The following is a 24,695-nucleotide window of genomic DNA, read 5'->3' as shown; positions in this document are numbered from 1 at the left end:
CTTTAATTGAATAACAGTTTAAAGAACGCATGGTTATATGCAAAGCTAAAATGTAGGCAGTAGGAAACTCATCCTAGAATGACATACTTGTGATTTTAGTTCCAAAATGTGGACACAGGATTTCAGTTAGAGGATTTGTATGTTCTGTAATTCTTGATTCATTCCTCCCCCTCTCTCTCCCCACCCCAGTGGTGCTAAATCTGTGGCCCAAGAGCTGGATCTGACCTATGGTATAGGGAATCAGCAGCAAAGCAACTTGACCTGGCACATCCCTTTTCCTGTCCTATGCCACGTTACCAATCCCTCTGCAGGCTAAGCTCTTTGCCTCTCTGCTGCCTCCTTTCTCCCTCCATATGTCAAGTTACCTATACTGATACATGAAAAGAGGGATCTCATGTCAGTGTATGAAATGTATATGTTTCATTACTGCTCTGCTTAAATACTAGATTGGTTCTATAAACTGATATTTAAGATTCAAGAGCACTCAGTATGGGGGCTTTGCAGTAACCTTCACCAAAGGTCACTTGAATGCAAAATTCTTATATTGGCTTCTAGGCTGGAAGAAGTGGTCTAAAAGTCTAGTGTGTGGCCCTAAGATTTGTTCTGGATATGGTTCCTTTCTGAAGGTGAATGTCAACAAAGCAGCCAGCAGGCATTTAAGAGAAGCTTGAGAGAGTCCAGAAGAGAGCCACGTGCATAATCAGAGGGCAGGAGAACAAGCCTTATGATTAGAGGCTGAGAGCCATGGGACTCTTCAGCCTGGAAAAGCGCAGGCTTGGGGGACCTGGTGGCTGCTTATAAGTATATAAGGGGTGTACATCAGGATCTGGGAGAACGCCTGTTCACCAGAGCGCCCCGAGGGATAACAGGGTCAAATGGTCACAAACTCCTCCAAGACCTTTTCAGGCTGGACATATGGAAGAAGTTCTTTACTGCCCGAGCCCCCAAGGCCTGGAACAGACTGCCACGAGAGGTGTGGTGCAAGCACCTACTCTGGACTTCTTTAAGAGACATTTGGACGTTTATCTTGCTGGGATCCTGTGACCCCAGCTGACTTCCTGCCCCTGGGGCAGGGGGCTGGACTCAATCTTCCGAGGTCCCTTCCAGCCCTAATGTCTATGAATTTATGAAGATAACTGTAAGGCCAGTGGGTTTGGAAAAACAACCTATGGCTGGTTAGTATCCCAATTACAGAAATTGTCTGATGCCAGAAAGAATAAGACTTGCAACATTTTAATTAAGAGATTCTTACACTGTCATGCTTGCAGAAGGTATTTTAAAAAGATACAGTATTCCATTCTTACAATCGAGACAAACATGTTACAATAGAAAAATGTAATGTTTGACTTTCATTTAAATATAAGGACTTGATGTAAACGTGTTTGTGTGCACCTGCAGCTGTGGCAAGAGAACCTGATTTTTCTTAGGCAGTATTTAAAGGTAAAATGAAACAGCAGATGTCTCTTTTGAAGTTTCTCTGTGATGTGCAAGATGGCTGATGGGGGTTACATATGACTTCAGACTTGGTGAAGTGCTGATGTAAACAGTAGTTACAAATTGGGAAAAAACTTAAACCTCTGGATAGAACCTTTTAGATGAAATTAAGAGAAAATATCAATGGCTCAAATGCATGCTAGAGCAATGAATAAGCTATACTGTGTAGTTCTTAGCAAAGTTGTCAAAGTTTCATTTGGATGAAAAAAATCAATAACTTTTTTTCTGCTTCTCCACATCAGTATGTTGTAATGAGTTTTTCCACTGGTATGGCAGCTTCATTATGTAAGTGGCAGCACCTTACATATACCAGGAAAGTAGCAATCTCTGATAATCGAGTTATATCTAGAGTCTTCCTAGCCGGATAAAATTTTCTGCAATATTATCATTCATACAAGTATAAAGCAAATACAGCCCCCCTCATTACTAGGTTTTTAATAATCCTGTTCATTATTAAATACAAATGACTAAAATGTATTCTTTCACATTAAAGTCTTGTCATAAAAATATTTAGAGTATAAACTTTCAGTCCTCAGTAGGGAAGGATATATACATATTTTTTCTGTTAGTAACAAGCATTATGTTCTATATTTGCACAGTTTTCACAGTTGAATGTTTTTATACGGCACTACTAAATTAAACTTCTGATTGCTCATTGCTGTCAGGAATGACAGACTTTAGGGCAGCATGACAAAAGCGATTTAATGTTGACATCTTAGTTTTCTGCTCAATGTACAACCGTAGTTTATCCCGAAAAGTTTCACCTAGAAAACTGTAAATTAGGGGGTTCAGGCAGCTGTTAGAAAAGGCTGCCAGGTTTACAATATGTCCTGTTAAGGGATAATCATGCCTAAAAGATTGGCTGCTTGATGAAGCTGGCTCTCCTTTTTCCTGAAGAAGCTGAACGCTGATGAAGACATTTTCAGGTAGCCAACAGATAAAGAAAACGAGGACGACTACAAAAATCATCCGAAGAGCCTTTTGCCGCCGTAATCGAAGACTCCTGTGTTTGTGCGCTTTTATGAGAACTCGAACAATTAACGAGTAACAAAGACCGATGATCACAAAGGGGATGATAAACCCCAACGTTATTTCTAGCCACTGGATTTCTTTCACATCTGCAAAGCAAAAGTAGACCTCTCCAGTGTGTTGTAAATGCACAACTATAAATGGCACCAGTGATGCAGAAATTGATGCCATCCATATGAGGCCGCAGCTTAATCTAGCATGTTGCATGGTGCGAAATATATTGGACCTCATTACTTTCGTAAGTGCTATATATCTGTCAAAACTCATCCATGTCAGAAAGAAGATGCTGCTATACATGTTGATCTGAAGGAACAAAGACATGAAAGTACAAATAATAGTGATATCGTAATACTTCTCATCAAGATTAAAAACCTCAATGAGGGAGTCAGCAACTAAAATGAGGTCGGCTACTGCAAGATTTATGAAGTAAAGGTCTGGAATAGTCATTTTTTCACGAAAACTTATGTTAACAACCAAAATCAGAATGTTTCCGACAAAGCCAATAGGGAAAAGGAATATAGTGTAAAGACATGATAAGAAAAGCCCAATAACATATTGTTCATGTTCGTCTGATTTATCAGATGAGCTAGATGATATGCTTTCATTACACAAATGTGAACCATTAGGTTTAAAATATGTGCTGTTACAAATAACTGATGATATTGCTGCTGTGTAAGCTTCCATGGTTCTGATCTCTGCTGGAAAGATTACATCACCATTTGCACGTTGTATTTAGGGCCAAATGGTTAAATTATTGGCATTTCCAAAGACATTAACACCAATCCTTTTAATGATTTGAAGAAAGATTTACTTTTTCATAGGATATTATAACTCGTTAAAATGGAATGGAAGGCAAGGCAATTTGGCTTGAAATTGGCTGAAAGTTATCAATTTCCAGAAAACTAAATTATTTAAGAAATTTGCTATTTACAAGGTACCATCCACACTGCAAATGAGAGACTTAATGTTTTAGATTACATAGAAACTTTTTGAATGTAATGATTGTTTGTATTGCATAATGCAAGTTTTTCTTCAAGAGTGTTCCTTGTTGCAGATTGGAAAGTGGCAGAATTTTAGCTCCATTTGTCTCTTTTTTACCAATTCTTGAATAGCCTTGGACCTGCAAGAAGCAAATGGAAAAGCATCAGTTTCACGACTAGAGGACTAACTTAAAAACTCAAGTAGTCCATTTACAGGGACCATGCATTTATACTTACCTTTAGGTGATGGGGAACATGATGTTTGAATATATATAAACACATCTTCAGCCAAAATGCAGTTAATATACATGAAAGATATATTATCGGGACTGTGTCGGTCAAACATTGCTTTACATATCACAGACTCTTAATATGACTAAGTATGGAAAAGGAATAAACCAGTCAGGGTGACTTGTTGACCTCTGGAAAAGACAGCAGCTTTTTTATGTATCACATTCCTTTTTTTCCTGGTTAACTAGCACACTTATTTAATAGCATAGATTTGGGCTGCAAGAATATGCAGACAGATTAAATGAATTGGTTCTTTCTGTTTGCAGAGAAAGAGAGAAAGAAAAGGCATCGTTTTAGGGCATCAAGATAGTATAAAGCTAATCTGTATTAATTTACACCAACATCTTTGACACTTTCTGGGTTTTTTTGCCATACATTATACTGCGTTAACTTAAATATGGGTGTTCAGAATGGGTGTTCAAAATAAGAATGCTTTATAGATGTAAAATGATCTAGACTTCAAATTTTGGCAAAAGTTTCCCGATAAAAAAATCACACAAACACGCAGAGAACAAAAAGACCATGATGTATTAAAATACCTTTATAGTTTAAATTAAATTTTAAGTCAGTTGATTTAATTGTTTTAAAATAATAAACCTGCTAATAGTAAGATGATTACATTGGAAGCTGCCATATAAAAAATGAAACTGTTTACTTGTGTAACACTAGCAAAATTATATTTGGGGGCACATATGAAATATATATTTCTTTTTTAGTTCTAAATGTAATTATTAAAAATACCCCTGGTTCACAGTCCAGGGACCAAACCATTACTGGATCGAGTTTATATTAAAAAGAATTCTGGCTATCACTGGTAATTAATAGATATTTATAGAATAAAAAATCCAAAAGCATAGTTTCTCTCTTAGAGAAAGAATATATATATATTTAATAGGAAAGGGTGCATTATATTTTTTGCTGCATTTTGAGACTGTTTATCCAAAGGCATTATTGCATGTATATGAGGCAGGTTTGATTTTTTTTTTCACCCAATTAGCAATCTGAGCAAGGTATGAATATTAGAATTGATGCCTTTTATGAAATGTTCAATTTTTATTGAATAAGGTGATAAACTGCTTTGAATGCCCTGAAGGGAAAATTAATTATTTAAGTAATTAATGATTCAGAAAGGTGGGTCTGTAATTATATTCTAGTTATACAAATAAGTCAACCAAAAGCCAAACCACTGCAAACAATCTAATTGTTACATGTAACCACATAAAGCATTAGAATATGTTTTACCTTAATTCCTGTGTATCCATATAGCCATTTGTCCAGAGCTGATTTCCTTCCAAACACCAGAAGGCTGGTTTATATTCAGATATGTTATTAGTGGATATGTTAAAACTTTTATTTAGGTGATGCCAGGCTGCACTGCATGCCACCTGTTGGCAATTCAATAAGAAATAATCTATTTAAATTCATATTCGATTTTAAAACATCCTAAATAAATTATTAGTTATGATGGCAAAATGCAGATCTTGCTGCATGTCCTTGGCAATAAAACAGAGCTTTATAGATTCCCAGGGTCTGTTCTAACTTGTGTTCACTTGAACTGGTGCTGAACAGGCTTCCTTTAAAGGCTAAATTAACCCTATTTCTGCTGGTTCTTTTCCTTTATCAGAAAGACTCATCTGTTTGCCTTATATTTGACTGTTACCTTTCAAATTGCTTACCTCTGATTTAGTCTTTTTGCCTTTTAAGCAACGACTCAAATGCTACAGCACATTCAAACGCAGCTTCATTGAGTTTAAAGATTTATTTTTTCAAGTTGCAGCTCAATATACTTTGTTATTGGTTTGTAATATTAGTTTAGTTTAGTTCTGAGTTTTAAGAAAGCTTTTAATGGTCCAAGGACAGATGCTAAAACTCTAGGAAAATATTAGCTAAGAAAACTGCAATTAATTAAACAACTCGAATAGAATTTTCTTACCTTCAAGTCAGTTGTATTTGGATTTATCATTTGTATTTCATTTGTCATAAGCACCAAGTGTATCCGCAGCTTGACACTGCTCTGATGTTGTTCAGCTCAAGGCCACCTATAAGAAATAAGCTTAATGGTGCAGTGAATTTAGAGAATCAGTTTTTGCTTCTAAGCTCCAGTATGGCAGGTGGAGTTTTGCTTTTCAGCTCCACGGGTAGAGAAGTAGCTGCTATTTGCACAAACACCACCTACTGGTTGTTCAAATTGTTCTATCAAGACTGGAAAGAGAAGCCTAAGAACATTCAAAAACAGAGCAGTGCATTAAGCTCTTCTTTCTCATTTAAAAGAACAAAATAAAATGCGTTTGACATAATAGCCATTACCTTTTAACTGGATTTCTTTTTGTATTTGTGATCTGACTTCTTCCTGTAAAATGTCACTCATTGTTCTGCTTGATGCAACATTCTATAGCTGCTTACCTAAATTTGGCTATAAATCTGTATATATACCACAGTATTCATGTATATAACATTCCCATTTATATAACTATTCAAGATTTTCAGAAGTTCATTTTATACATTTAAAATTAAAGTACAAGTAGTCAGCATGTTGCCTTTCCTACATATTTACAAGAACTTGTTAAATTTCACTGAACATTGTTTTTCTTTTTTTAAGTAAGAGGGTCTGGTCATTTTTAAATGAGCAAGAGATTTATTTAAGCATAGCCACTATTAGAAGCACGAAGCAGAGAAAATGATCAGAAAGACCATTATTTTTACTGTAATGAAATGAGCATTATATTCAGTAGATGTTTTTGCTGTCTGGAGAAGTCATAGTATACCAAAATATCTGAACGTTTTTCATGAAGATGTTGAAAACACATTTAGATATGAATAGGGCCCTACCTACATTGTGACTTTGCAGATTCTGCGGAAATCCAGGGTTGTCAACAAAATCGGGGGGGCCTTAATAACAATTTTTTTTTTATTAAGTTTTCCCCTCCCGGGCAAGTCTCCCACCCAGGAGCAGCATTCTCTCTAAGCTGTGCGGCGTGCGTGGATGTGCAGGCGTGCCTGGCAGCGCAGCATGAGCGCTCCGCGCAGCATGAGCGCGCCGCACAGCTTAGAGGGAACGCTGCCCAGGAGGGGAAGGCACTGGCTGGCAAGGTGGCACAAAGGGGGCAGCTGACAAGATGGCTGTTGTCCCTCCTTCCCCCGGGTCCTATCTACCAATCAGTGCTACGGGGTGGGGCTGGATCAAGGGCAGCCAGCAATCAAGACGGCATCTGCCCCCTTGTCCTTCCTCCGCCCATTCAACAGTCTCTCTGGCAATCAGTGCCAAGGGCACAATGCCTGTGAAGTGGGCTTTTCATGCCAGGACAAAGCCACAAAAATGGCTTAGATTGGCTGCAAGTTAAGTAGGTCCCCAGCTATGAATGTAGGGTTTTATTTGTCCAGTCACAGTATCAGTGATACTGATTAATCCAGAGGCATCTGATTGTTCAGACTTTCTATGTTTAAAAAAGGGTAAAAAACCAATTTTAGTTGCTCTTGAATGTGATATGTTTTCTCTCATATTGTCATTTGCTGATAACCCATGTATGTTTTATAGTGAAACGGTATCTTAACAACCCATGTTAAATGATACTCACACAAGTATCGGAGTTACAGCTCTCCTGACATACCTCATCATCTCTGTTGTTGCTGAGAAGTCACTTGATTGCAACTGGTTTGCACAGTAAAGTGTAAGAACGACGTAGTTGAGCATTGGCGTTTTCCAAGAGGTTTGTTTTTTTTCTGTCATAGTCAACTATTTTGATTTTTCTAGACTCGTTTGATAATTCTATTTATTTCTTAAAATGGAGTCTTCATTGACTCTAATGTTGGCAAGCCAGTCAATTGACTTGACTGGTCAAGTATTTTCAATTGACCAGTCAATTGACTGCATATTTTTGATCAGTCAAAGATCATTAGCATTTTTACAACCTCCCCCCACACCTACTTTATTTATAGTTTTCTTGATAGAAATATGATATTTTTTGTATTGCTTTTTGACACATTTCTCAATGGAAAATTTGGCCTGCATCAGCCAGATGCTGATTTTCTTGTGGACAGTTTGTGCTTTCTCTGTGGATTGCTTGGACCTGTTAGCAGTTTTTTTACATTTTTGACCAATATTTGACTGGTTAATTGACCAAATTTTATTTGATTGGTCATATACCCAACCCTAACTCTAACTCCTGCGTACAAGTGGAGTTTCTGCCTTCCCCACCTGATTTGACAGGCTTTGCTTCCTTGTCTCCAGCTATATGGTGCAGAAAGCAGGGTTTGTAAAGGAAGTAGAAACTTTGGCGACCGTATGCCAAGGAAGGATCCCAGCAGTTCACCGCATCAGCCGCCAACTGGGCAGTTTCTCTAGCAGACTAGATAACTGGGAAGAGACCATCTGGGGGCTCCCAGGAATGTGCGAGATGGAAGAATCTGCTGAGAGAAGTGTGGAACAGCACTGGGAGTTGTGTCAAATGCACTATGCAGGATTTCAATCAGGACGATGGTGGCAGGGGCTGATACGTGCCAGGTTCAGGGGAAGCAAGGTGCTAAATTGTTCCCAGAGGAAAGAGGAGCAAACTGTAAAGTAACATTTGGTGTTAAACAGAAATATTTTCATATGCAGAAAAATTGGCATTGTAACAGCCAGTGTTCTGTATCTTTGAAATTAGCAATAAGTGAAAATCTGTAGAGAATATAAGATAGATTGTTTATCTTCCTGATGTCATTGTGCAGTACTTGACCAGAGCAGACAGCTATGTTTGAGGAAGGTTGCTGCTGCTTCCCCAAATTCTTACTCCTTTTCCTCTTGCAAGAGATACTGTAACTTTTAACCATTGGGTGACATTCTTTCCATCTGGCTTCCTACACTTTTTCAACCCAAAAAAGTGTTTTTTCTCCACTTCCTAACAAATGAAAACTTCTCAGCCTCCGTTCAAGTGGACAGCTGTGTTCCATGCCTGACAGAAATATCAGAAAGCCTCTAATAGCATGTATTTTATGAAAAAAACTTTATACAGAACTATTGGCAAATGAATGCAATTCTCTTAACATTTTCCTTTTAAAAACGAATGTTCTCAAACAGGAAGACCATCTGGACTCTTGCAATCTATTCTGGTGAAAAAAACCCCACAAATCTTTATTTTTATTAAAATGTATGTTACAAAAACTGAATTCTAATATCTCAAATTTTACAATATGGGCCACTGACAATGCATGGAGGCCCCCATAACCTGTCATCTATCTTTCACATAGCAATCAAAATACAAAGTAAGAAAGGAAAACATGTAAAAAAATATCACCCCTTTTTGTACAGTGTAGTTCAGCCTACTAATTCTTCACGGGATACCCCATTTTCATTTCTTTGTGGAAGGTCCTACATAAAACCCACCAGCACCCACCAGCACAACTAACACTAATTTGTCCCAACATTTGGAAGGTTAAGATGTCAAGGTGCTATGAAGCTGAACATATCCTTTCCACTGAGAAGTCATTCTTGCAGGTCAGGTTTAGACTTAAGGGTGGGACTTGTAGGCAATTCTGTAGTGTATGTTATACCAGTATATAGAAGAATTGTCTTTGCTTCGTTATTAGCTTGAGTTTTGTCTCTATTCCAACCCGCTTTCAGTTCAAGTTAAATGAAGTTTTCAGCTCAAGCCATCTGACCTATAAATGTGCTTGGGTTGAATCTAGGATGCAGCTGGTCTAGATCCAGTAATGTTGTGGGGATATTGCAATTTGAATTATAATTCATCTATTGCCAATCCAGTCTGTGCAGCATGGTGTGATCACTTTCACAAAAGCGAACTGTTGCAGAGAAGGCAAGCAAGCCTTTACTCTCCAGAGCTGCCATTCCCACATATTTCATTAACACTAAAATTCACACTTAAAAAAAGAACTGAAACCCTTAGCAACTAGAAGCTTGTATCTTTTGCAGTTTACTTAACTGAAAGACAGTTTTCAGAGCAATCTGAAGTCTTAGAAGAGTATGTATGTATTTCGCAGTCTCTTTCTCTCTATCTCTCTCTCTGTCCTCTGGATCCTCCTCTGGATTTTTTCAAGAACTCTCATTGCTTAATTTTGGATACTTTGGCTAAAACTAGATGTATATTATTCCTCCCCCCCCTCCATGCTCTTCAACTATGTTGTGTGCCTGTGCAGGTGCCCTACCACTGCACTGTGCCTGTAACCCTCATCCCTTCCCCTCCATTCATTGCCCATGTGCCCTAGGCTCATCCACAGCTCTCTGTGCTGCTGCACTGCCCTGAATCCTGGGACAGCATGGGAAGTGACAGCTGGAGGAGGAAGGGGAGGCCTGGAGCTAGCAATGGGTGGGAGCAGTGCCTGGGCAGAAGCCTAGGGGCTGCAGTTTAATTCCACACAGCCCAAGTGTTAGACAGATCTGATCTAACAAATGAGTCAGTCTTTTACTCTCCCTTTTCTCAGCTTGCACTGTAAGGTTGGGGCTGAGATTTTCAGTGTTCTGTTCTGCACTTGGCCGTTAAAATGCTTCTTACCTAGATTGTTTTACATTTCTGCCTAGCTCTATAATGACTTTTTTACAGCCTTCTTTGAGTTGTCAGTGCATTCAGAACAGCAGCAATACAAAGCTGTATGAGGAAATACAAGCACAAACTTGATGAAAGATAATATGGGTATCTTCCCAGTGCATAACATGGCGTCTCTCCCAGATACAGGTGACTGGGGCCCTTAGCAAGACTATGCATCTCCCTGTGACTGCAAGTCATGTAATCCCACTCTATAAATGGCAGAACTTTTTTTAATACATTCAAGTCAGTGACCCTGAAAACAGTCCACGTGTACTGGATTCTTGGTAGGTATTGTTATCTTTTTTTGGTTCTTCCCATTATTGTTCCCAGTGATAGCTCTTGTATTTGTCCAATTGCCTGCCATTTTTGTGGGGATGTAGTTATGGTTATTCCTGGTAGCTCTGTCATCTTGTTGCTCCTTCCCAGTACTTTGTCTCATAGGGGACCATAGGAGGCCTTCCCTTCAGTCCAGCACTGTCTTCTACTTGAGCCACTGGAACTTGCTTCTTTCTCCAAAGGCTGCTCCCTTTACATGGATAAATAGGCTTAGCCCTTCCCTACTACTCAAGATTGTTTTTGCCACAAGAGAATTGAAACAGAAATCATGAAAATACTATTATCTCCAAGGCCAACAGGGAAGGGAAGGTGGAGAGAATGTTCTTAACATGGATGTTTTAAAATTGTGGAATCATGCACCCCACCCTCTGGCAACACAGTATATCACAATTTCAGGAAATTTTCCTGTATTTTACTGATATTGTCTTTGACCCTTGGAATTAGGCAACAGCATGTAATGTATAAATATTAGTAGCCTTGAAGGATTAAATTCCAAGTGAAAGTTCAGTTAAGAAACCAAAATGTCTCTTTCTCCAGTTTTTAGCTTTGGCAAAGGTGCTTCTGTTTACTCCTGTACAGGTATATTGGTGTTGTCACAAAAGCATCCTGTTTCCGATGTAAGTGGTCTTTTTTCAGAATTTTGATTTTGATTGGAACAAGCCCATTGAAGTTCAGGGAACTAATTTATATAAATAACAACTTGATGGTGAGACCTTGAGGAAAAATTGGACCGAGAAACTATTTTCCTTCAGTTGTTACCAATTGTAAGATGTATCAGATGGATATCTATCCTTTATTTAAAACATGCAAAATATCAGCACTCTGCAGGGCAAAGGAATCACCAGATGCAGTTTCATAGTGCATTGTCATCGAGATCATGGCGGTTGTTGGTAGCGTCTGTTCTTTTGCATTTTGCTATGATTTCTGCTATTCCATTCTTCAATGGTTTATGAAGACAAAGTATGAATATCAAGCTAACACAGCTCTCAATAAATAATATGATCTCTGCAATATTCATCATTAACTCAGTCTTGAAAGTTCCAATGCTTTCCTGTATCTTTAACATGGTCCTGTAGAGAATCATGACATTGTAAAATAGACGGCATGCAAACATTGTTACGGTTATAACAAGCATGTAAATGTGAATATGCTTTCTTAGGATTCCTGCTTCTGATTGTGCTGCTTTAATGAAGAATAGAATAAAACAGAGTAACTGGAGAATCAAAGGAATTCCAAATCCAAAGGTGAATTTAATAATCTCATATTCTGGCCATGCAAATAATGGATCTACCTGGCAGTCTGTATTCACATGGTAATTGTCTGTGCCTAAAAGTGCCACCACTACCAGTGACATGCAGAAAGCACACGTTAGTATAAATCCAACACATAACAGGGGACTTTGAGTTGCTCTAGTTATCCAACTAGTCCTGGATGAAAATGGACTGAGTAAAGTAAGAAGCATCAAAATCAAAAGATACTGAGAATTGAAATAACTCACATTGAAAAAAAAAGACAGAGCTCCACATCCTAAATGGGTTGCCTTTAGATAGCCAGGTCTTGGTATGACAGTAAATGAGAAAAAAATCATTGCAATATTGCTGATGGTGAAATCTAAAAGAAATATATTTAGGTTTTCTAAGATGCGATGCTGCAAATACTCCTTTATGAAGATGATGAGGATCAGTATGCCAGTTAATAAACCTGCTGGCACAAAAAAGGCAATATAACAGTGCATAAATCTTGATATGATGTTTTGAGAAGCTATGACGTCTTCAATGTTAGTGGAGGAGTCCCAGCTGCTGCTTGGATACCTTATCCATGTCATATTGTGAGAAATCATCCTCCTATGCAGAGCTAATATCCTGTTTTGTGAAGTTTTGAAAATGTAACCTAAAAAGAAAGTGAAATACATTTTTTAAAAGGCAGTTGTTTTTCAAAACTATTTTCCATTGAAATGTAGTAGTCTTTTTTTCTATTTTGTAAATATTACTTTTTTGTAACACATATTTAACTTTTTAATGGGTTGCTTGTGCAATTTAATATTTGCAGCATGACAAATTTGAGTACTTTTCCTCTTATCTGAACTCTACTATGTCCCTCTGTCCTATGTAGATACAGAGCTCCTGCAGCTCAGCTGTTGAGAAAGTGGGCAGGATTCAGTGTGTTCAGGACCCCAGTGCAATTTATATATCGTGTAGATTCTGTTTTGAAGCAAGGAAGTTGGATCTGTGGCTACATAGAACCACGCTCTGTCCTCATCTGGCCAAAAGAGGATTTATGTGTTATGGGACTAGGGATAGTGCAGGCAAAATGATATATATCCTATAGATATTAGGGCTGCGTGCAGCTTCAGGTGGTGATTTAATTCGGAGGAGATTCGGCCCGATTTGGTGTCCGAATCTCTGAATCCGAAGTGAATCAAGGGTCCAATTTAAAGGTTCAGATTGATTCAAAGCTCTCTGAATCTTCAGCAAAAATTCTGAGAGCTTTGATTGAGGCAGTCCCTGGTGGCTGAAGCCACTCTAAGCTGGTAAATACTAGAGGTGGAGGAGGGGGAGCTGGGGGAGGGGACCATGGGGGGACCCCCGCCAGCCCCCCCAACCCCCACCTGCTCCCCCAGCCCCTCCCATGGCTGCCCTCACCTGCCCCAGCTCAGTGCTTTAAAAAAAGCTCTGGTGCTCACTGGGTGCTGCCGGGCAGGGGGGCAATCCCCAGTGCCCCGCACTGCATGGGGGGCTCTGCATGAACCTCCTCGACCCCACCCCCCATGCTCCCCCAGCCCCCCTACAGGTGCCCCGGCTGCCGGGGCTCTGGTCCTTTAAGAAAAAAAAGCCAAGGAAGCCCCAGGACTTACCACTCCGGGTGCAGCCTCGGGGCTTCGGGGGCTCATGCAGAGCCCCCACGTGGCGCGGGGCAGCGGGGATCGCCCCTTGCCGGCAGGAGCGATGAGTCTCTGGCTTTCTTCAGGCTTTTTTTTTTCCTTAAAAGGTCCAGAGCTGGCCTGTGAGGGGCACCCGTGAGGGGGCTGGGGAGTGGGGGGGGGCATTTGGGGGCTCGTCCAGAGCCCTCCATGCAGCACAGGGCAGTGGGGGGCAGCGGGGATTGCCCCCCACCCAGCTGGGTTGGGGCTTTTATTCCCCCAAGTGCTGGGAGCTGGGGCAGGCGAGGCAGCCATTGCCGGGCTGGGAGAGGGATGGGGGATGGGCCTGGCCTGGCTGATTCGGAGATTCGGCTGTTACAGGGCTGGGGGCAGGGGCTTTGGGTGGTTGGGAAGGGGCACAAGCAGGGCATCCTGCCATGTACCCCCTGCTCTCATTTTGTTTTTCTGGCATGCCGGCACTTTGGCACCTTCCAAGGTAGACATTGTCGGGGTTTTCGGCACTCCAGCCAAAAAATGTTGCCTACCCCTGCTATAACGTGAATCCTGCTGCCCATCTCAGAGTTGAGGCTGAGGATGCAAAGGAGAACCATATTTCTTTAGATCCCTTACATTATGAATAACTCGTTTCCTAACTGCAATCCATACTGAGAAGCCCACATCAAATTAATGTGAATGAGTGTTTAAGAGCTACTCTGAATGAACTGTGCTTTCATAGTAATAGGTCTTCCTAGATTGATAGTAAGGTTATTTTGTTTTAAATACCACAAAGGCCTTGATTTTGTTATGGTCTAAAGAGTGGCAAAATTAATTTTTTTGCCCTGAATATTTGGGAAACATTTGCAGGAACGTTATTATCTTGTCCATAAAGCTTGTCCATGTGTTTTACAGCAGTTATAAATTCCTGCAGATCAGGGTTTTTAAAGGTAATACAGACAGGCTGTTAACTGTAATGGCTTTATGGCATATTCCTAAAATAATTCTGATACCATGCAAGTGTTTTGGTTTTTTTCTTTTAAGCAAATAGTAGACAGTGTGAAAAAACACAGTCATTGTTTATTCAGGAGGGACCTGAATGCAATAAAACAGGTATATTCATTTTGCAGATCAACTAAAATTATAACTACTTAATCTTCAAAAAGGTAGCTTTCATACATTTGTTCCTGGTAAACAGGCTGATCTGGAATATTTAAACTTCCCTCACAGTGGGTAGTGGGTATAATGGCAAAAGTTGAATAATTTTGAAACAGCTTCTTGTTAAAGTTAATGAAGTCAACTGTTTGTTTGTAATTAGTAAATTTTAAACTTCCAGCAATTAAACGTGATCTTAGATTGAAAAATAGTTTTGCCCACCTACAGTTTAAAAGTAAAGTATGCTAGTTTCGGAGGTTTCTTCTTCCTCTTGGTGTCCAAACTTTTTTGTTTTTGCATTAAAGCATAGCAAAGAAGCCCACATTAAGACTTGGTTATGTTGCATGAACAGCTTATCTGTGGACCAGTAAGAGGTTTGGCAGCAGGCTGGAGTCTCCCCTTATCTAATGGTTCCATATATCCCAGGTTCGTAATGAGAATAACATCCCTCAAACTGTGCATAAGCATTTTTCCATGGAGGGGTCCTGTTGTTTAAACACTAAAAACGCAGGCATTTAAAAAAAATATATTACTTTGTTATGGGGTTCTGTAATCTTAACCAGTATGAATACAGTGACAGATTTTTTAATTAACATTCTTAAGAGATAAATCAAGTCACTTTTTTCAGTTTCTCATGTCCCACAGCACCTCACATTTCTAGTCTGAATTTTAACTTTATTTCCATTACAGAAGATGAGTGTGTTTAAATAATGTTTCTATATGCACATTACGTATATAATACAGATATGATTGACTGCTTCACTTGTGGGGTTTGTTGTCTTCTAGTTTTTGATGTCGGGATGTTCTGGTTTTGGGGAAGTTCTGCTGCAGGAAAAGGGTTTGAGGCGCAAAGTTTAACTTCTGTTCCTACTCAGCAGAAGAATGAGCTAAGCTCATAGGGTGACTTATTTTATTTTCTGTTTGACCAGTTGGGCAATACTGCAGCAAAGAAATCCAGAATTTTTTCCTCTCATAGAAGCAAATGGTTTCAGCGCTATCCTCTTGGCTTTGCAGTTCCCTTTTGTTGGCCTGCATACACATACAGTAGCTTCTTACAGCTGTTAACTGTGTGCCAGTCCCCTGTAGCATAGTACCCATCTCCTCTCCTCTTTAGGTCCCCCTCCTTCCCCCCCCCCCCCACACTTTTCTGCCTGAGAATAATCCCCAAAGGCCATGAAATAAGTTTTCCCCATTGCTTTCCCCTTTACATTTTCTATATAAAACACATGAATGAAAATTTTAAAATAGATCAAATGCTGGACCCTCCAAAAGGATAGGCTTTCTGGCAAATTCAACCTCATATGAGAGCTTTGGAAGGGGTATAAATAAAAGAGTCTAGACCAGTGGTTCTCATACTTTTTTTCATGGACCCATGAAAATTGCAGAGGTGTCTTGGCAGACCACTTAATAAACTTTTTTTTTTTTTTTTGTTCTACAAATCAAAGCACACACCTCATATTTTAATATCAGTTGTCTTGGCTTTCTAATGTGATGGATGGATGTGCCTGTTTTTTGAGCAAAGTTCTGGGAAGTTGGGTGTAATGTTTGTCAGCTTTAGCCTTAGGTCACCTTTCTGTGGACCTGAATGGAGCTGGTGGAGCAGTGGTGGTCTGCAGACCCATTTGAGAACCTCTGGTCTAGGCCATAAGGCAGCAATGAGGCACTGGGCTCACAGAGGAGAATTGTCACTTGTTTCAGGTTTCATCTCTCACAATGTTTTTGGCAGGCTGGGAAACATTTATGAGATTTGATATTTTCATCCACTCTTGTCAGTTTTTTGGGACAGAACTGAACATTAGTAGTTAGCTTCGGCTTTGTAAATGTTTCCTCATCTTTCAGACTGTCAGCCTAACCTGTTAAGGGATGGCTTCGAGTTCCCTTGCATGGAATCGCAGAGTAGTTCTGCCACGTCCTCCTTTCTGCAGTGGTATTGATTTGGCAGCAAGAATGTTTGGGGATTTCACCAGAAATGATGCTGGCCTGCATCAGACTATGGAAACAACAATGCAGGTGGAAATGCGTGTTTTAACTTGTTCAGGATCTAGCCTTGGTACTGATTATTAGCTCCAACTTCTGAGCACAGCCAAGGGAATTTTACGTTTCATACAACTCTCCTCAGAATATCCAAGCCGCAAGGCCAGCAAGACAAAGAAGGTTTGATATAGCAGCAAGCGGTGAAACTTGCAATTTATTACCCATTAAGCTTCATCCTCTTGATTCCTGAGTTGACTGCTACTGTTGTGCACAGTGACATTTCTAAGGAGCTAATGTATTTCTCTCATAGATACCAACAGCACATTATCAACCTGTTTTAGGCCTCATTTATCATGGTTATCGAGAAACCTGCCAGAAACGGGTAAGGGCTAGAACAGGTCTTGCCAACTTGGAATTTTTTGTTTTCAGGATAACCCAAGGTGTCAATTTAAAATTGATGTAATACTAGCGTTGCTCCCCACGTAGACAGTCTTATTCCTATTTTCAGTTTTGCTTATGCCACCAGGGAATGGATATAAGTTAAACTTCAGTAAGCTACATGTACTCTAATAGGAGGGCCTACACAGGGAGGTTTTATCTGTACTACTGTACTTGTACAATTATAATTTAGTGCGACAGGGAATCCTTTTGTATGAAGACAGGACTAAAGTGTTTCCTTCTATTATCCTGCCAATGCACCTTTCTGAAAAATTCCAGGAAAACACCTCCACTACAGCAGGATATTATTACTAAAAGAACAAACTGTTTACATCTTCAGTATAGTTCATTAGTACACACTGTGAGTGTTGCTTGCATGTTGTGCACCCCAGGAGAATAAATGCATAAACACTCGATGCTGTCTTAATGCAATTTAAAGGTTTGTGGTAGAACCAGTATTTTAAGATCACATTAGCTGTCTTGTCTTCCTTGAGCTCTGTCTAGCAAAGTGCACAGTATTTTAGGTACCAAGTCTTTAACTCCAGTTGATTTCTTGAGACTTGACCTTATGTAAGTTCTTAAAAGAGGAACTCTTACAAGAGGAACTTGATCCATGAGTACTTTTGGAAGTGCAGAAACACACTCTTAAGAATTACAAGTTACAGATAGGGGCCAAGAGTCATAAGTTATAAGCATGGGTTACAAGAGCTTAGTATTTGCTACAGTGTTTTGTCATCTCTGTAGCTGACTCGTTGCTTAGCCTTGAACCAATGACTTGTCTTAGTGTATATTATTTTATAAATAGTTATTCTTCTAAGACAAGCAGAACTTTTAAAGACTGAAGTCAAAACCATTTTGTAACTCAAGAAGGCATCTTTATAAGGTGTGCCTCATCCTTTGGTCTGCAGTATGGGCACTTATACACATGCCAGACGTCTGCTCCAGGCATTGGTGCAGACTCGATTAATCAAATCTGCTTAAGTGAGCTAAATAGCACGCTCCAGCAACCTCCGTGTCGTGTATTCAGCATCCCCATGATTCAAAATGGCAGCAGGTGCTCATGAAATGAGCCTTAGTTAAAGCAGCCCTGCTGAATACACATGGTGCTGTGGGGGGTTTATTTAGAGTGGCTCCCGGAGCCGCACTACTTAAAGCCCCCCCTCCTTACCCCAGGGCACCTGTAAAGATGCACAGTGAGAGCATCCCTAGATCCTCTGGTAGCATGCAGCTTTAGGCTAGTTGGTCAGAAGCTTTTAGGGAGGGAATCCATGCTGCTGTGTTCTACATCCTAATATTTCCAGCTGGGATTAAGAATTTACATGCCACCTCTGTTAAAATAAGGTGAAAATCAATGAAGATTCCCATAAACCTTCTCATTTGATGCTTATTGGGCTTAAAGTGAATCTTGTCTGAGAGGGAGCAGAATGCTTGAGGGTACTTATTTTCTTTTCTTCCCCTTCCAAAAGCTTCAGACAGTCAAGCAGGCTTTAAAGTTGCTCAAAATGCCTTTAGAGATCCCATTATGAAAAAGACACAAAATTTCAGGCTTCTTTCTCTCTTCTGGTAAATTTTGGAGTTCTAAAATTTTGTCACTGACTCTCTGCATTACAATGGCAAAGGCTTACTTCACTCTGGCCTGCAGTGTACTTCCATACAGATGCAAGGGTTATACCTTTCCTGTTTGTTGCATTTCATTTATCAATTTATTATCTTTTTTTATGCCCCCAGAATATAAGGCTTTCAAACATTATCACATTTTTCCTCCCAGTACCCCTTTGTGCAAGGTAGGTAGCAGTTTTACGGAAGGGGACCAGAAGCCCTAGACATTGTATGACTTGTTCAAGCTCACAAAATGGCAGATGGGACAGAGCATAGACTCAATAGCTTCTCTTCTGCATTTCATATCCTGTGCGGCAGCCACAAGAATCTCCTTAGTAGGTGTTGTTGGCATCAGCTTTCATTCTGTTATCTCAACTGCTCTCTCTCCCCTGCTCTTTTGATTGTTTCGTTCCCCTCCCTTGTTTTGCACTTAGGTCATCGTAGTTTAACACCATCGTTAGTTAATGCACTTCCTTCCTTCCTCTTCATGTAGTTTCTCTTTCCCATTCTTTAAGTTCTTGCTGTTTTATTATATTCTGCTCTGTTATGATTTGTGTGATGGCAGGGAAGGTAAACGTGTTTGATTTTCATTCTTTGAAGCACCGTTAGATAAATTACCCTTCACAGCCAACACGGAGCAGAGCTGCTCACCATGGTTCAGGGAAGACAACACAGGACTGCAAAAAGTTAAGAGTTCTAAGTGGGGGTATATGTCTTGGGAGAGCCTAGACTCTAACTACATTTTTTAATATCATTTCGGTGACCTAATAATGCAACATTTGAACCTGATGTAACGAGAAACTGACACTTGTTTATGGTCTTCTAAGGGACGTCCCTAAATAAAGGAATTATTTTCCTTAGCAACCAAACATCTGTTCATCTTAAAGCTTAGCAGGGCGGCTGTCTTCTTTCGCCAGTTACTATGAAATTATTTCCTTTAATCCAACCACGTAGCTTTACGCATAAGATTTTTGTGGTTCCCTGCATATGGAGTCTTAACCCTTCAGAGCCCCATAGCATAGACGGTCTAAATAAAGCTTGCTCAGATCATCCTTCCTTTCTTCTATGATAAAAAGAGAAACCATACATTTTTTATCACAGGCTCTAGCTGAAGTACTGTACGAGGATAACATTTAAAACAACACCTACTTTTTTTTCTCTCTCTCTTACACGTTGTGATAACTGAAACTGTCATAGGGCTCTTTCAGTTATGACATTGAAAATGTTCTAGGAGCCAGATCTTTTAGCTCTAAAAAAGTTACCACTTTATATTAAATTGAAACTTTATACTTTTATGCAAATGCATATTAAGCAACAATGACAACATTGATTTTAATTTGCGCTGTTGATGCTTTTTTCTGCAATGTCTGATAATGCCCATCTATCAAGAGAATGGATTTAGCTTCTAAGGTTAAGGCTTGATCAGTAAGGCCCAGACTGTCAAAGTGCATCTGGAAGTAAAACTCCAGATATCAAAACTATCAAATTCCAATTTAATAGGAGTTAATTTCAGTTGCAGTTAGGCACCTAAATACTTTTTGAGAATACGGCCTTACTCTTTAAATGTTAGTTTTGTGGAAGTAGTAATCTTCGGTCTATTTTGGACCCAGTTCTATAAATAAATATCAGCTTTATAAAAACATGTCCCAGATGTGGTATTTCATAGTGCTTTGTAGAGTCCAAATATTGAGTGAAAAGAAAAAGATTTTAAAATAAGAGCTTTGATCCTCTAGTGGCAATCTACATATTTAAAGAAATATAAAACTTACCTCTTGAAGAAAATGTTCCAGAGATACAACTGGCCGAGACTTTTGCCGTGAATAGTCAGACGAAATATAATTACAGTTTGGAGGAAATAACCCTTCTTATTATGCAGGAAGCAGATTATGAGGGTGTATTACAGTCGCTTCTTTAGCTGCTGTATAGCAAGCTAATATCCCAGGCACCCTAAGACTACAAAAGCCTACAGTTCTGCAGAGAAAACAGAAACTGTTTTAAGTAGTTCAACCCATACACGTTGCATGTTTAGCAAACCTATGGTTTTATCATGTGACCTTAAAGTACAAATCATGCTACGCAGCAAGATGTTTTAGAACAGAAAAGTAGTGTTTGCCCTAACCGTTTCTGAGTCTGTGAGGCCATCCAGTGGCCTCTAATTCAGGGTTTGGACGTTTTCCTAGTCATGAAGTGAACCCACCCATGTTAGGCAGTCTTTGCAAGTAGACTTTTTAGAAGTGTGCTGCCTGACATAACACTTTCCACTGGCTTTTTGGTTTAAACACCTTAAAACTAATACAAGTCAAAGCAAATGTTGTCAAGGGCTCTATTTAAAATGAACAATGTAGGGTACATTCCTGCTCTCTGAATCATTGGGTAGCATTTTTTGGAAGAACAGATCGGATTTACATGCACATGCAATAGTTTGTTTTTCAGAAACTTTGGCAATGTCCATCATGGATTGGTGAGCAAGATTTTGAACCTCAGCTGGGGATGAGCGAGGCTGGCCTGGGCCATGGGAGCAGGGCCACCCCCAGCAGCTGCAGCTCAGTTACAGCCACTCCCCATGTCCCAACTGGCCTGGGCTGGGTTGGCCTGGGCAGCGCTGCACAGAGCACCCGCTCCCTGCCCCGTGGTGGCAGAGGGAGGAGGAGGAAGGGAAAGAGTACCCCCCCAGCACTGAGCAGAGCCACCCGCCTCGTCCTGTAGCAGCAGGGGAGGAACTGGGAGGCAAGAGTTCCCAGCCTCCCATAGAGCCCCACTCTCTGCCTCACAGTGGCAGGGGAGGAGCAGGGGGAAGTCCCCCTCTGTAGCTGGGCAACCTTGCATAGAGTTTCCCTCCCTACCCTGTGGTGATGGGGGTGCAGGGAGGAGGGGGGCTGCTTCGCTCCAGCTGCAGTCACCCATGGAGGGGGTGGAAATTAACTCCCTTCCTGCCCTCTTAACCTTAATGGGTCAATGCCAGAAGGGCTGTGGTTCCTGCCAGTGGGACAGGGAGGGGAGGGGGGAAATAAACTCCCTCCTGGGCACTCTCACATTTAGAGGGTGCTTATTAGGGGTGTGCGAAGCGGGTCCTATTCGATTCGGATTTGGCCCGAATCAGGGACAGTGATTCGATTTGTTGATTTGGATCATTGTCCCTGATACGATTTGGCTGAATCCAAATCTGAAGATTCGATGCCAATTCAGAGAATTGGCGATTCGGACATAGATCCTAATACTTTCACTGGCCTATACTTAGTCAATGCTGCTTGTACAGTGTCCTTCCATATTTAAGTATGCTGTGCAAAAAACACACGCAAAAATTGGAACCCTTCTTGGTACAACATCCCATGGTCAGAGAAGCTAAAGCCCTGATGACGACATCACCTGAAAAGCCAGGTATTGATCTGCAGGATGTACTCGCTTCTGCTTGGGCCCTTTCCTTTGACTAGAAGGATCAAAGAAAACACGACCTGAGCCCCAGTCCCATTTACCCTTGCACCCAGAGCTCTACAGTCACTTTTGATATGCTCAGTATCTCCCCTGGCAGTATCATTGATGCCCACCTGGATGAGCATGGGTTAGTAGTCAGAGGGCTGGATGAATCTCGGTAATCACTCTATGACATCTTGGATCCGGGCTCCAGGCAAGCAGCAGTTTTCCCAAGACAACAGGTCAGGTTGGCAGATGGCTCCCTCTGTCCCCTGCAAAAGGGAATCTCTAAACACCACCACCCGTCACTGCTGCTTGGTGGTGGTTGTCTTGATCCTTCCCACCTTGATGAGTCCTGGCCTGTCCTCCTCCTTCACCAGTGAAACATGCTTCTCCCTCTCTGTTGCTAGGGCTGCATATCTGTTCTCCAGATGAACTGCTGCAGGTGCAGATGAAATTTCTACTTGCTGCCAGAGATCACAAGCTTCCACCTTCCAGCCTCCTGGAAGTCCGTCTTCTCTCTTTTCTAGTGCTGCCTCTGGCAGTTCTTCCTCCACAGTCCTGGATATCTCCTTCAGAATCGAATCAATGAACTCCTCATGATGGAGGATGCTTTGGAGCCTCACCACCTCTTCCTGTATAGCTCTCATGCCTGTTCCTTGGGAGACAGCACCAGGAGACATATTCACATGCCAGGCGCTCCCCAACTTGGCCATCACTGGAAGGAACGTGCAAGCCGCAGTCTGCACAGTGCCAAACCTGGACCATGGTCAAAGCCTCAATGGTGAGCAGTCCTACCTGGACAGAGACGTCACAGGTGCAAGCAGTGGCAGTGGCTGTGGCTCTGGCATTGCAACATCTTCCAACCATTTCCACGGGTCTCTCAATCTGCCTTCTCTCTCTTACTGCCCTTTGTCCAAGCACATCTTTGGACACTAGTGCTCCAAAGTCATTATCCTAGTGATTCCCAGTGGGAATGTGTCTTCAATTATGTAAAAAACCAAAAAGCATCTCCCCCTTAACCTGGCCAAACCATCCACTCATTGCTTTTTTTCTGGTGATTTTAGCAGACAGGATTATTGGTAGACCTTGCCTTCTGAATTGGTTCTTCCAGGTTGTTGTTGAAGAATATGAACAAAACTAGTTTTCTTGGGCCTGTTTTGGGGACTTAGTCCTGCAGCACACCTATTCCCAGTACCTTTTACCTGAACAAATTAAGCTGAATAAAAATGTACATATATTTCTAATGGTTCATTGTTTGGCCCAGTGATTTTGGAGTTGGTATGCTACCACTTGATCAAGGCTAAACAGTGACTCCACTACAGAGATAGCAAGATACCCCAGAGCCCTACCTTCTGTAACCCCCGCTTAAAATGTCCGACTCCATATCCCCATCTATAACTTGTACTTTGTAAATATGTGGTTCCTCATTTCCAAAAATACTCGCTGATCCAGTACTGAGCAGTTCCTCTTGGAAGGACTTACATAATCTCAGTTTTAAAGAAATCAGTTCAAGTTAGGGACTTGGAACCTAAAATGCTATGCACTTTTCTAGATAGAGGTCAAAGAAGACTAGATAGCGTGATCCTACAATTCTGGTTCTACCCTAAACCTCTAAATCAAGAAGTGAGTTTGATTATCAGTACCATCCTGTGATCCCTTCAGTTTGGCTCTCTATAGAGAAGGTATCTACAAATGTTCTCTTTGTGAGCCTGAACAGAAGTTGTGGATTGTCCATAACAGGGGTGGCAGGCAGCACGGGCAGTTTCTGTGTGTGGCATACAACAGACCAGGGTGGGGGCAGACAGCACAGTGGCAGATAGGGCAGGAAGCAGAAGGCAGAGCAGCAGATCAGACAGGGAAGGGGATCAGGCAGATCTGGCAATGGGTGGGAAGCCGAAAACAGATCAGGAGATTTGGGTAGGGTGAACAGGGAAGGAAACAGGAAGCAGAGCAGCAGATTAGGCAGAGGAAGGAGGTCAGCATGTCACTCAGGGAGGGTGTGGAACTAATTCGTGACATGCCTGCCAAAATATTTGGCCCCTATTGGTCTATCACAAACTTTTATAAAGATTTAACTACCTCAAGTCCATTAGCAATTACTTAATAGGAGGTAATGATGGTAGGGAATTAGCCCCCCGCCCCCCCCCATGTTACTTGGCAGCCAGCCCAGTGCTAAATAAAGAATAATGAAGCTGAGCTTCAACAGGAGTACTTCCTGTACCAAGAAAAGGTTAGAGAAGCCAGAAAGAAAATTCTGTCTTTAAACTTTTCTTGCTTTCCCAAAAATGTTTGTTTTTTTTTAAAGTGCTTAAATGTTTATACGTGCATATATATGTGTGTGTGTGTAATGTATACACACACACAAAATGTGCTTAAACATATATAGTTTTAATTTTTAAGTTGCAGTAGTGCGTTGTTGATGATGACACAACAATTTCTTCTCCGTATTAATTTTGATGATGAATTCTCATATGACTAGAGAGCCCAATTTTTGTGAGGATTATTTTCCTATGCACAGGACAGCAAATGTCATATTGGCTGCAGTGCTGTTCTTTCCTAAGTTTGTTTTGAGCTCTTTGTTCTTCAGCTAGCTGGATACACGTTATTTCA

The 24,695-nt window shown here is 40.8% G+C and overlaps 2 protein-coding genes across 8 annotated transcripts in view; one reads left to right on the top strand and one right to left on the bottom strand.

Annotated features, from left to right (window-relative positions):
• Positions 1-24,695, top strand: part of C13H7orf50 (chromosome 13 C7orf50 homolog) — a 195,856-nt gene that overhangs the window by 29,279 nt on the left and 141,882 nt on the right. The window lies entirely within an intron of this gene.
• GPER1 (G protein-coupled estrogen receptor 1) lies at positions 1,231-20,745 on the bottom strand. Its single transcript, XM_059716287.1, has 4 exons — positions 20,441-20,745; positions 5,728-12,541; positions 5,037-5,179; positions 1,231-3,643 (listed from the first exon to the last, which is right to left on the bottom strand). The coding sequence occupies exon 4, from the start codon at positions 3,205-3,207 to the stop codon at positions 2,131-2,133; it is 1,077 nt and encodes a 358-aa protein (XP_059572270.1). The 5' UTR covers positions 3,208-3,643; positions 5,037-5,179; positions 5,728-12,541; positions 20,441-20,745; the 3' UTR covers positions 1,231-2,130.

The sequence above is a fragment of the Alligator mississippiensis genome, chromosome 13 (genome assembly GCF_030867095.1).
Source record: "Alligator mississippiensis isolate rAllMis1 chromosome 13, rAllMis1, whole genome shotgun sequence".
Lineage (NCBI taxonomy): Eukaryota > Metazoa > Chordata > Crocodylia > Alligatoridae > Alligator > Alligator mississippiensis.
This window is presented reverse-complemented; position numbering and strand designations above follow the sequence as displayed.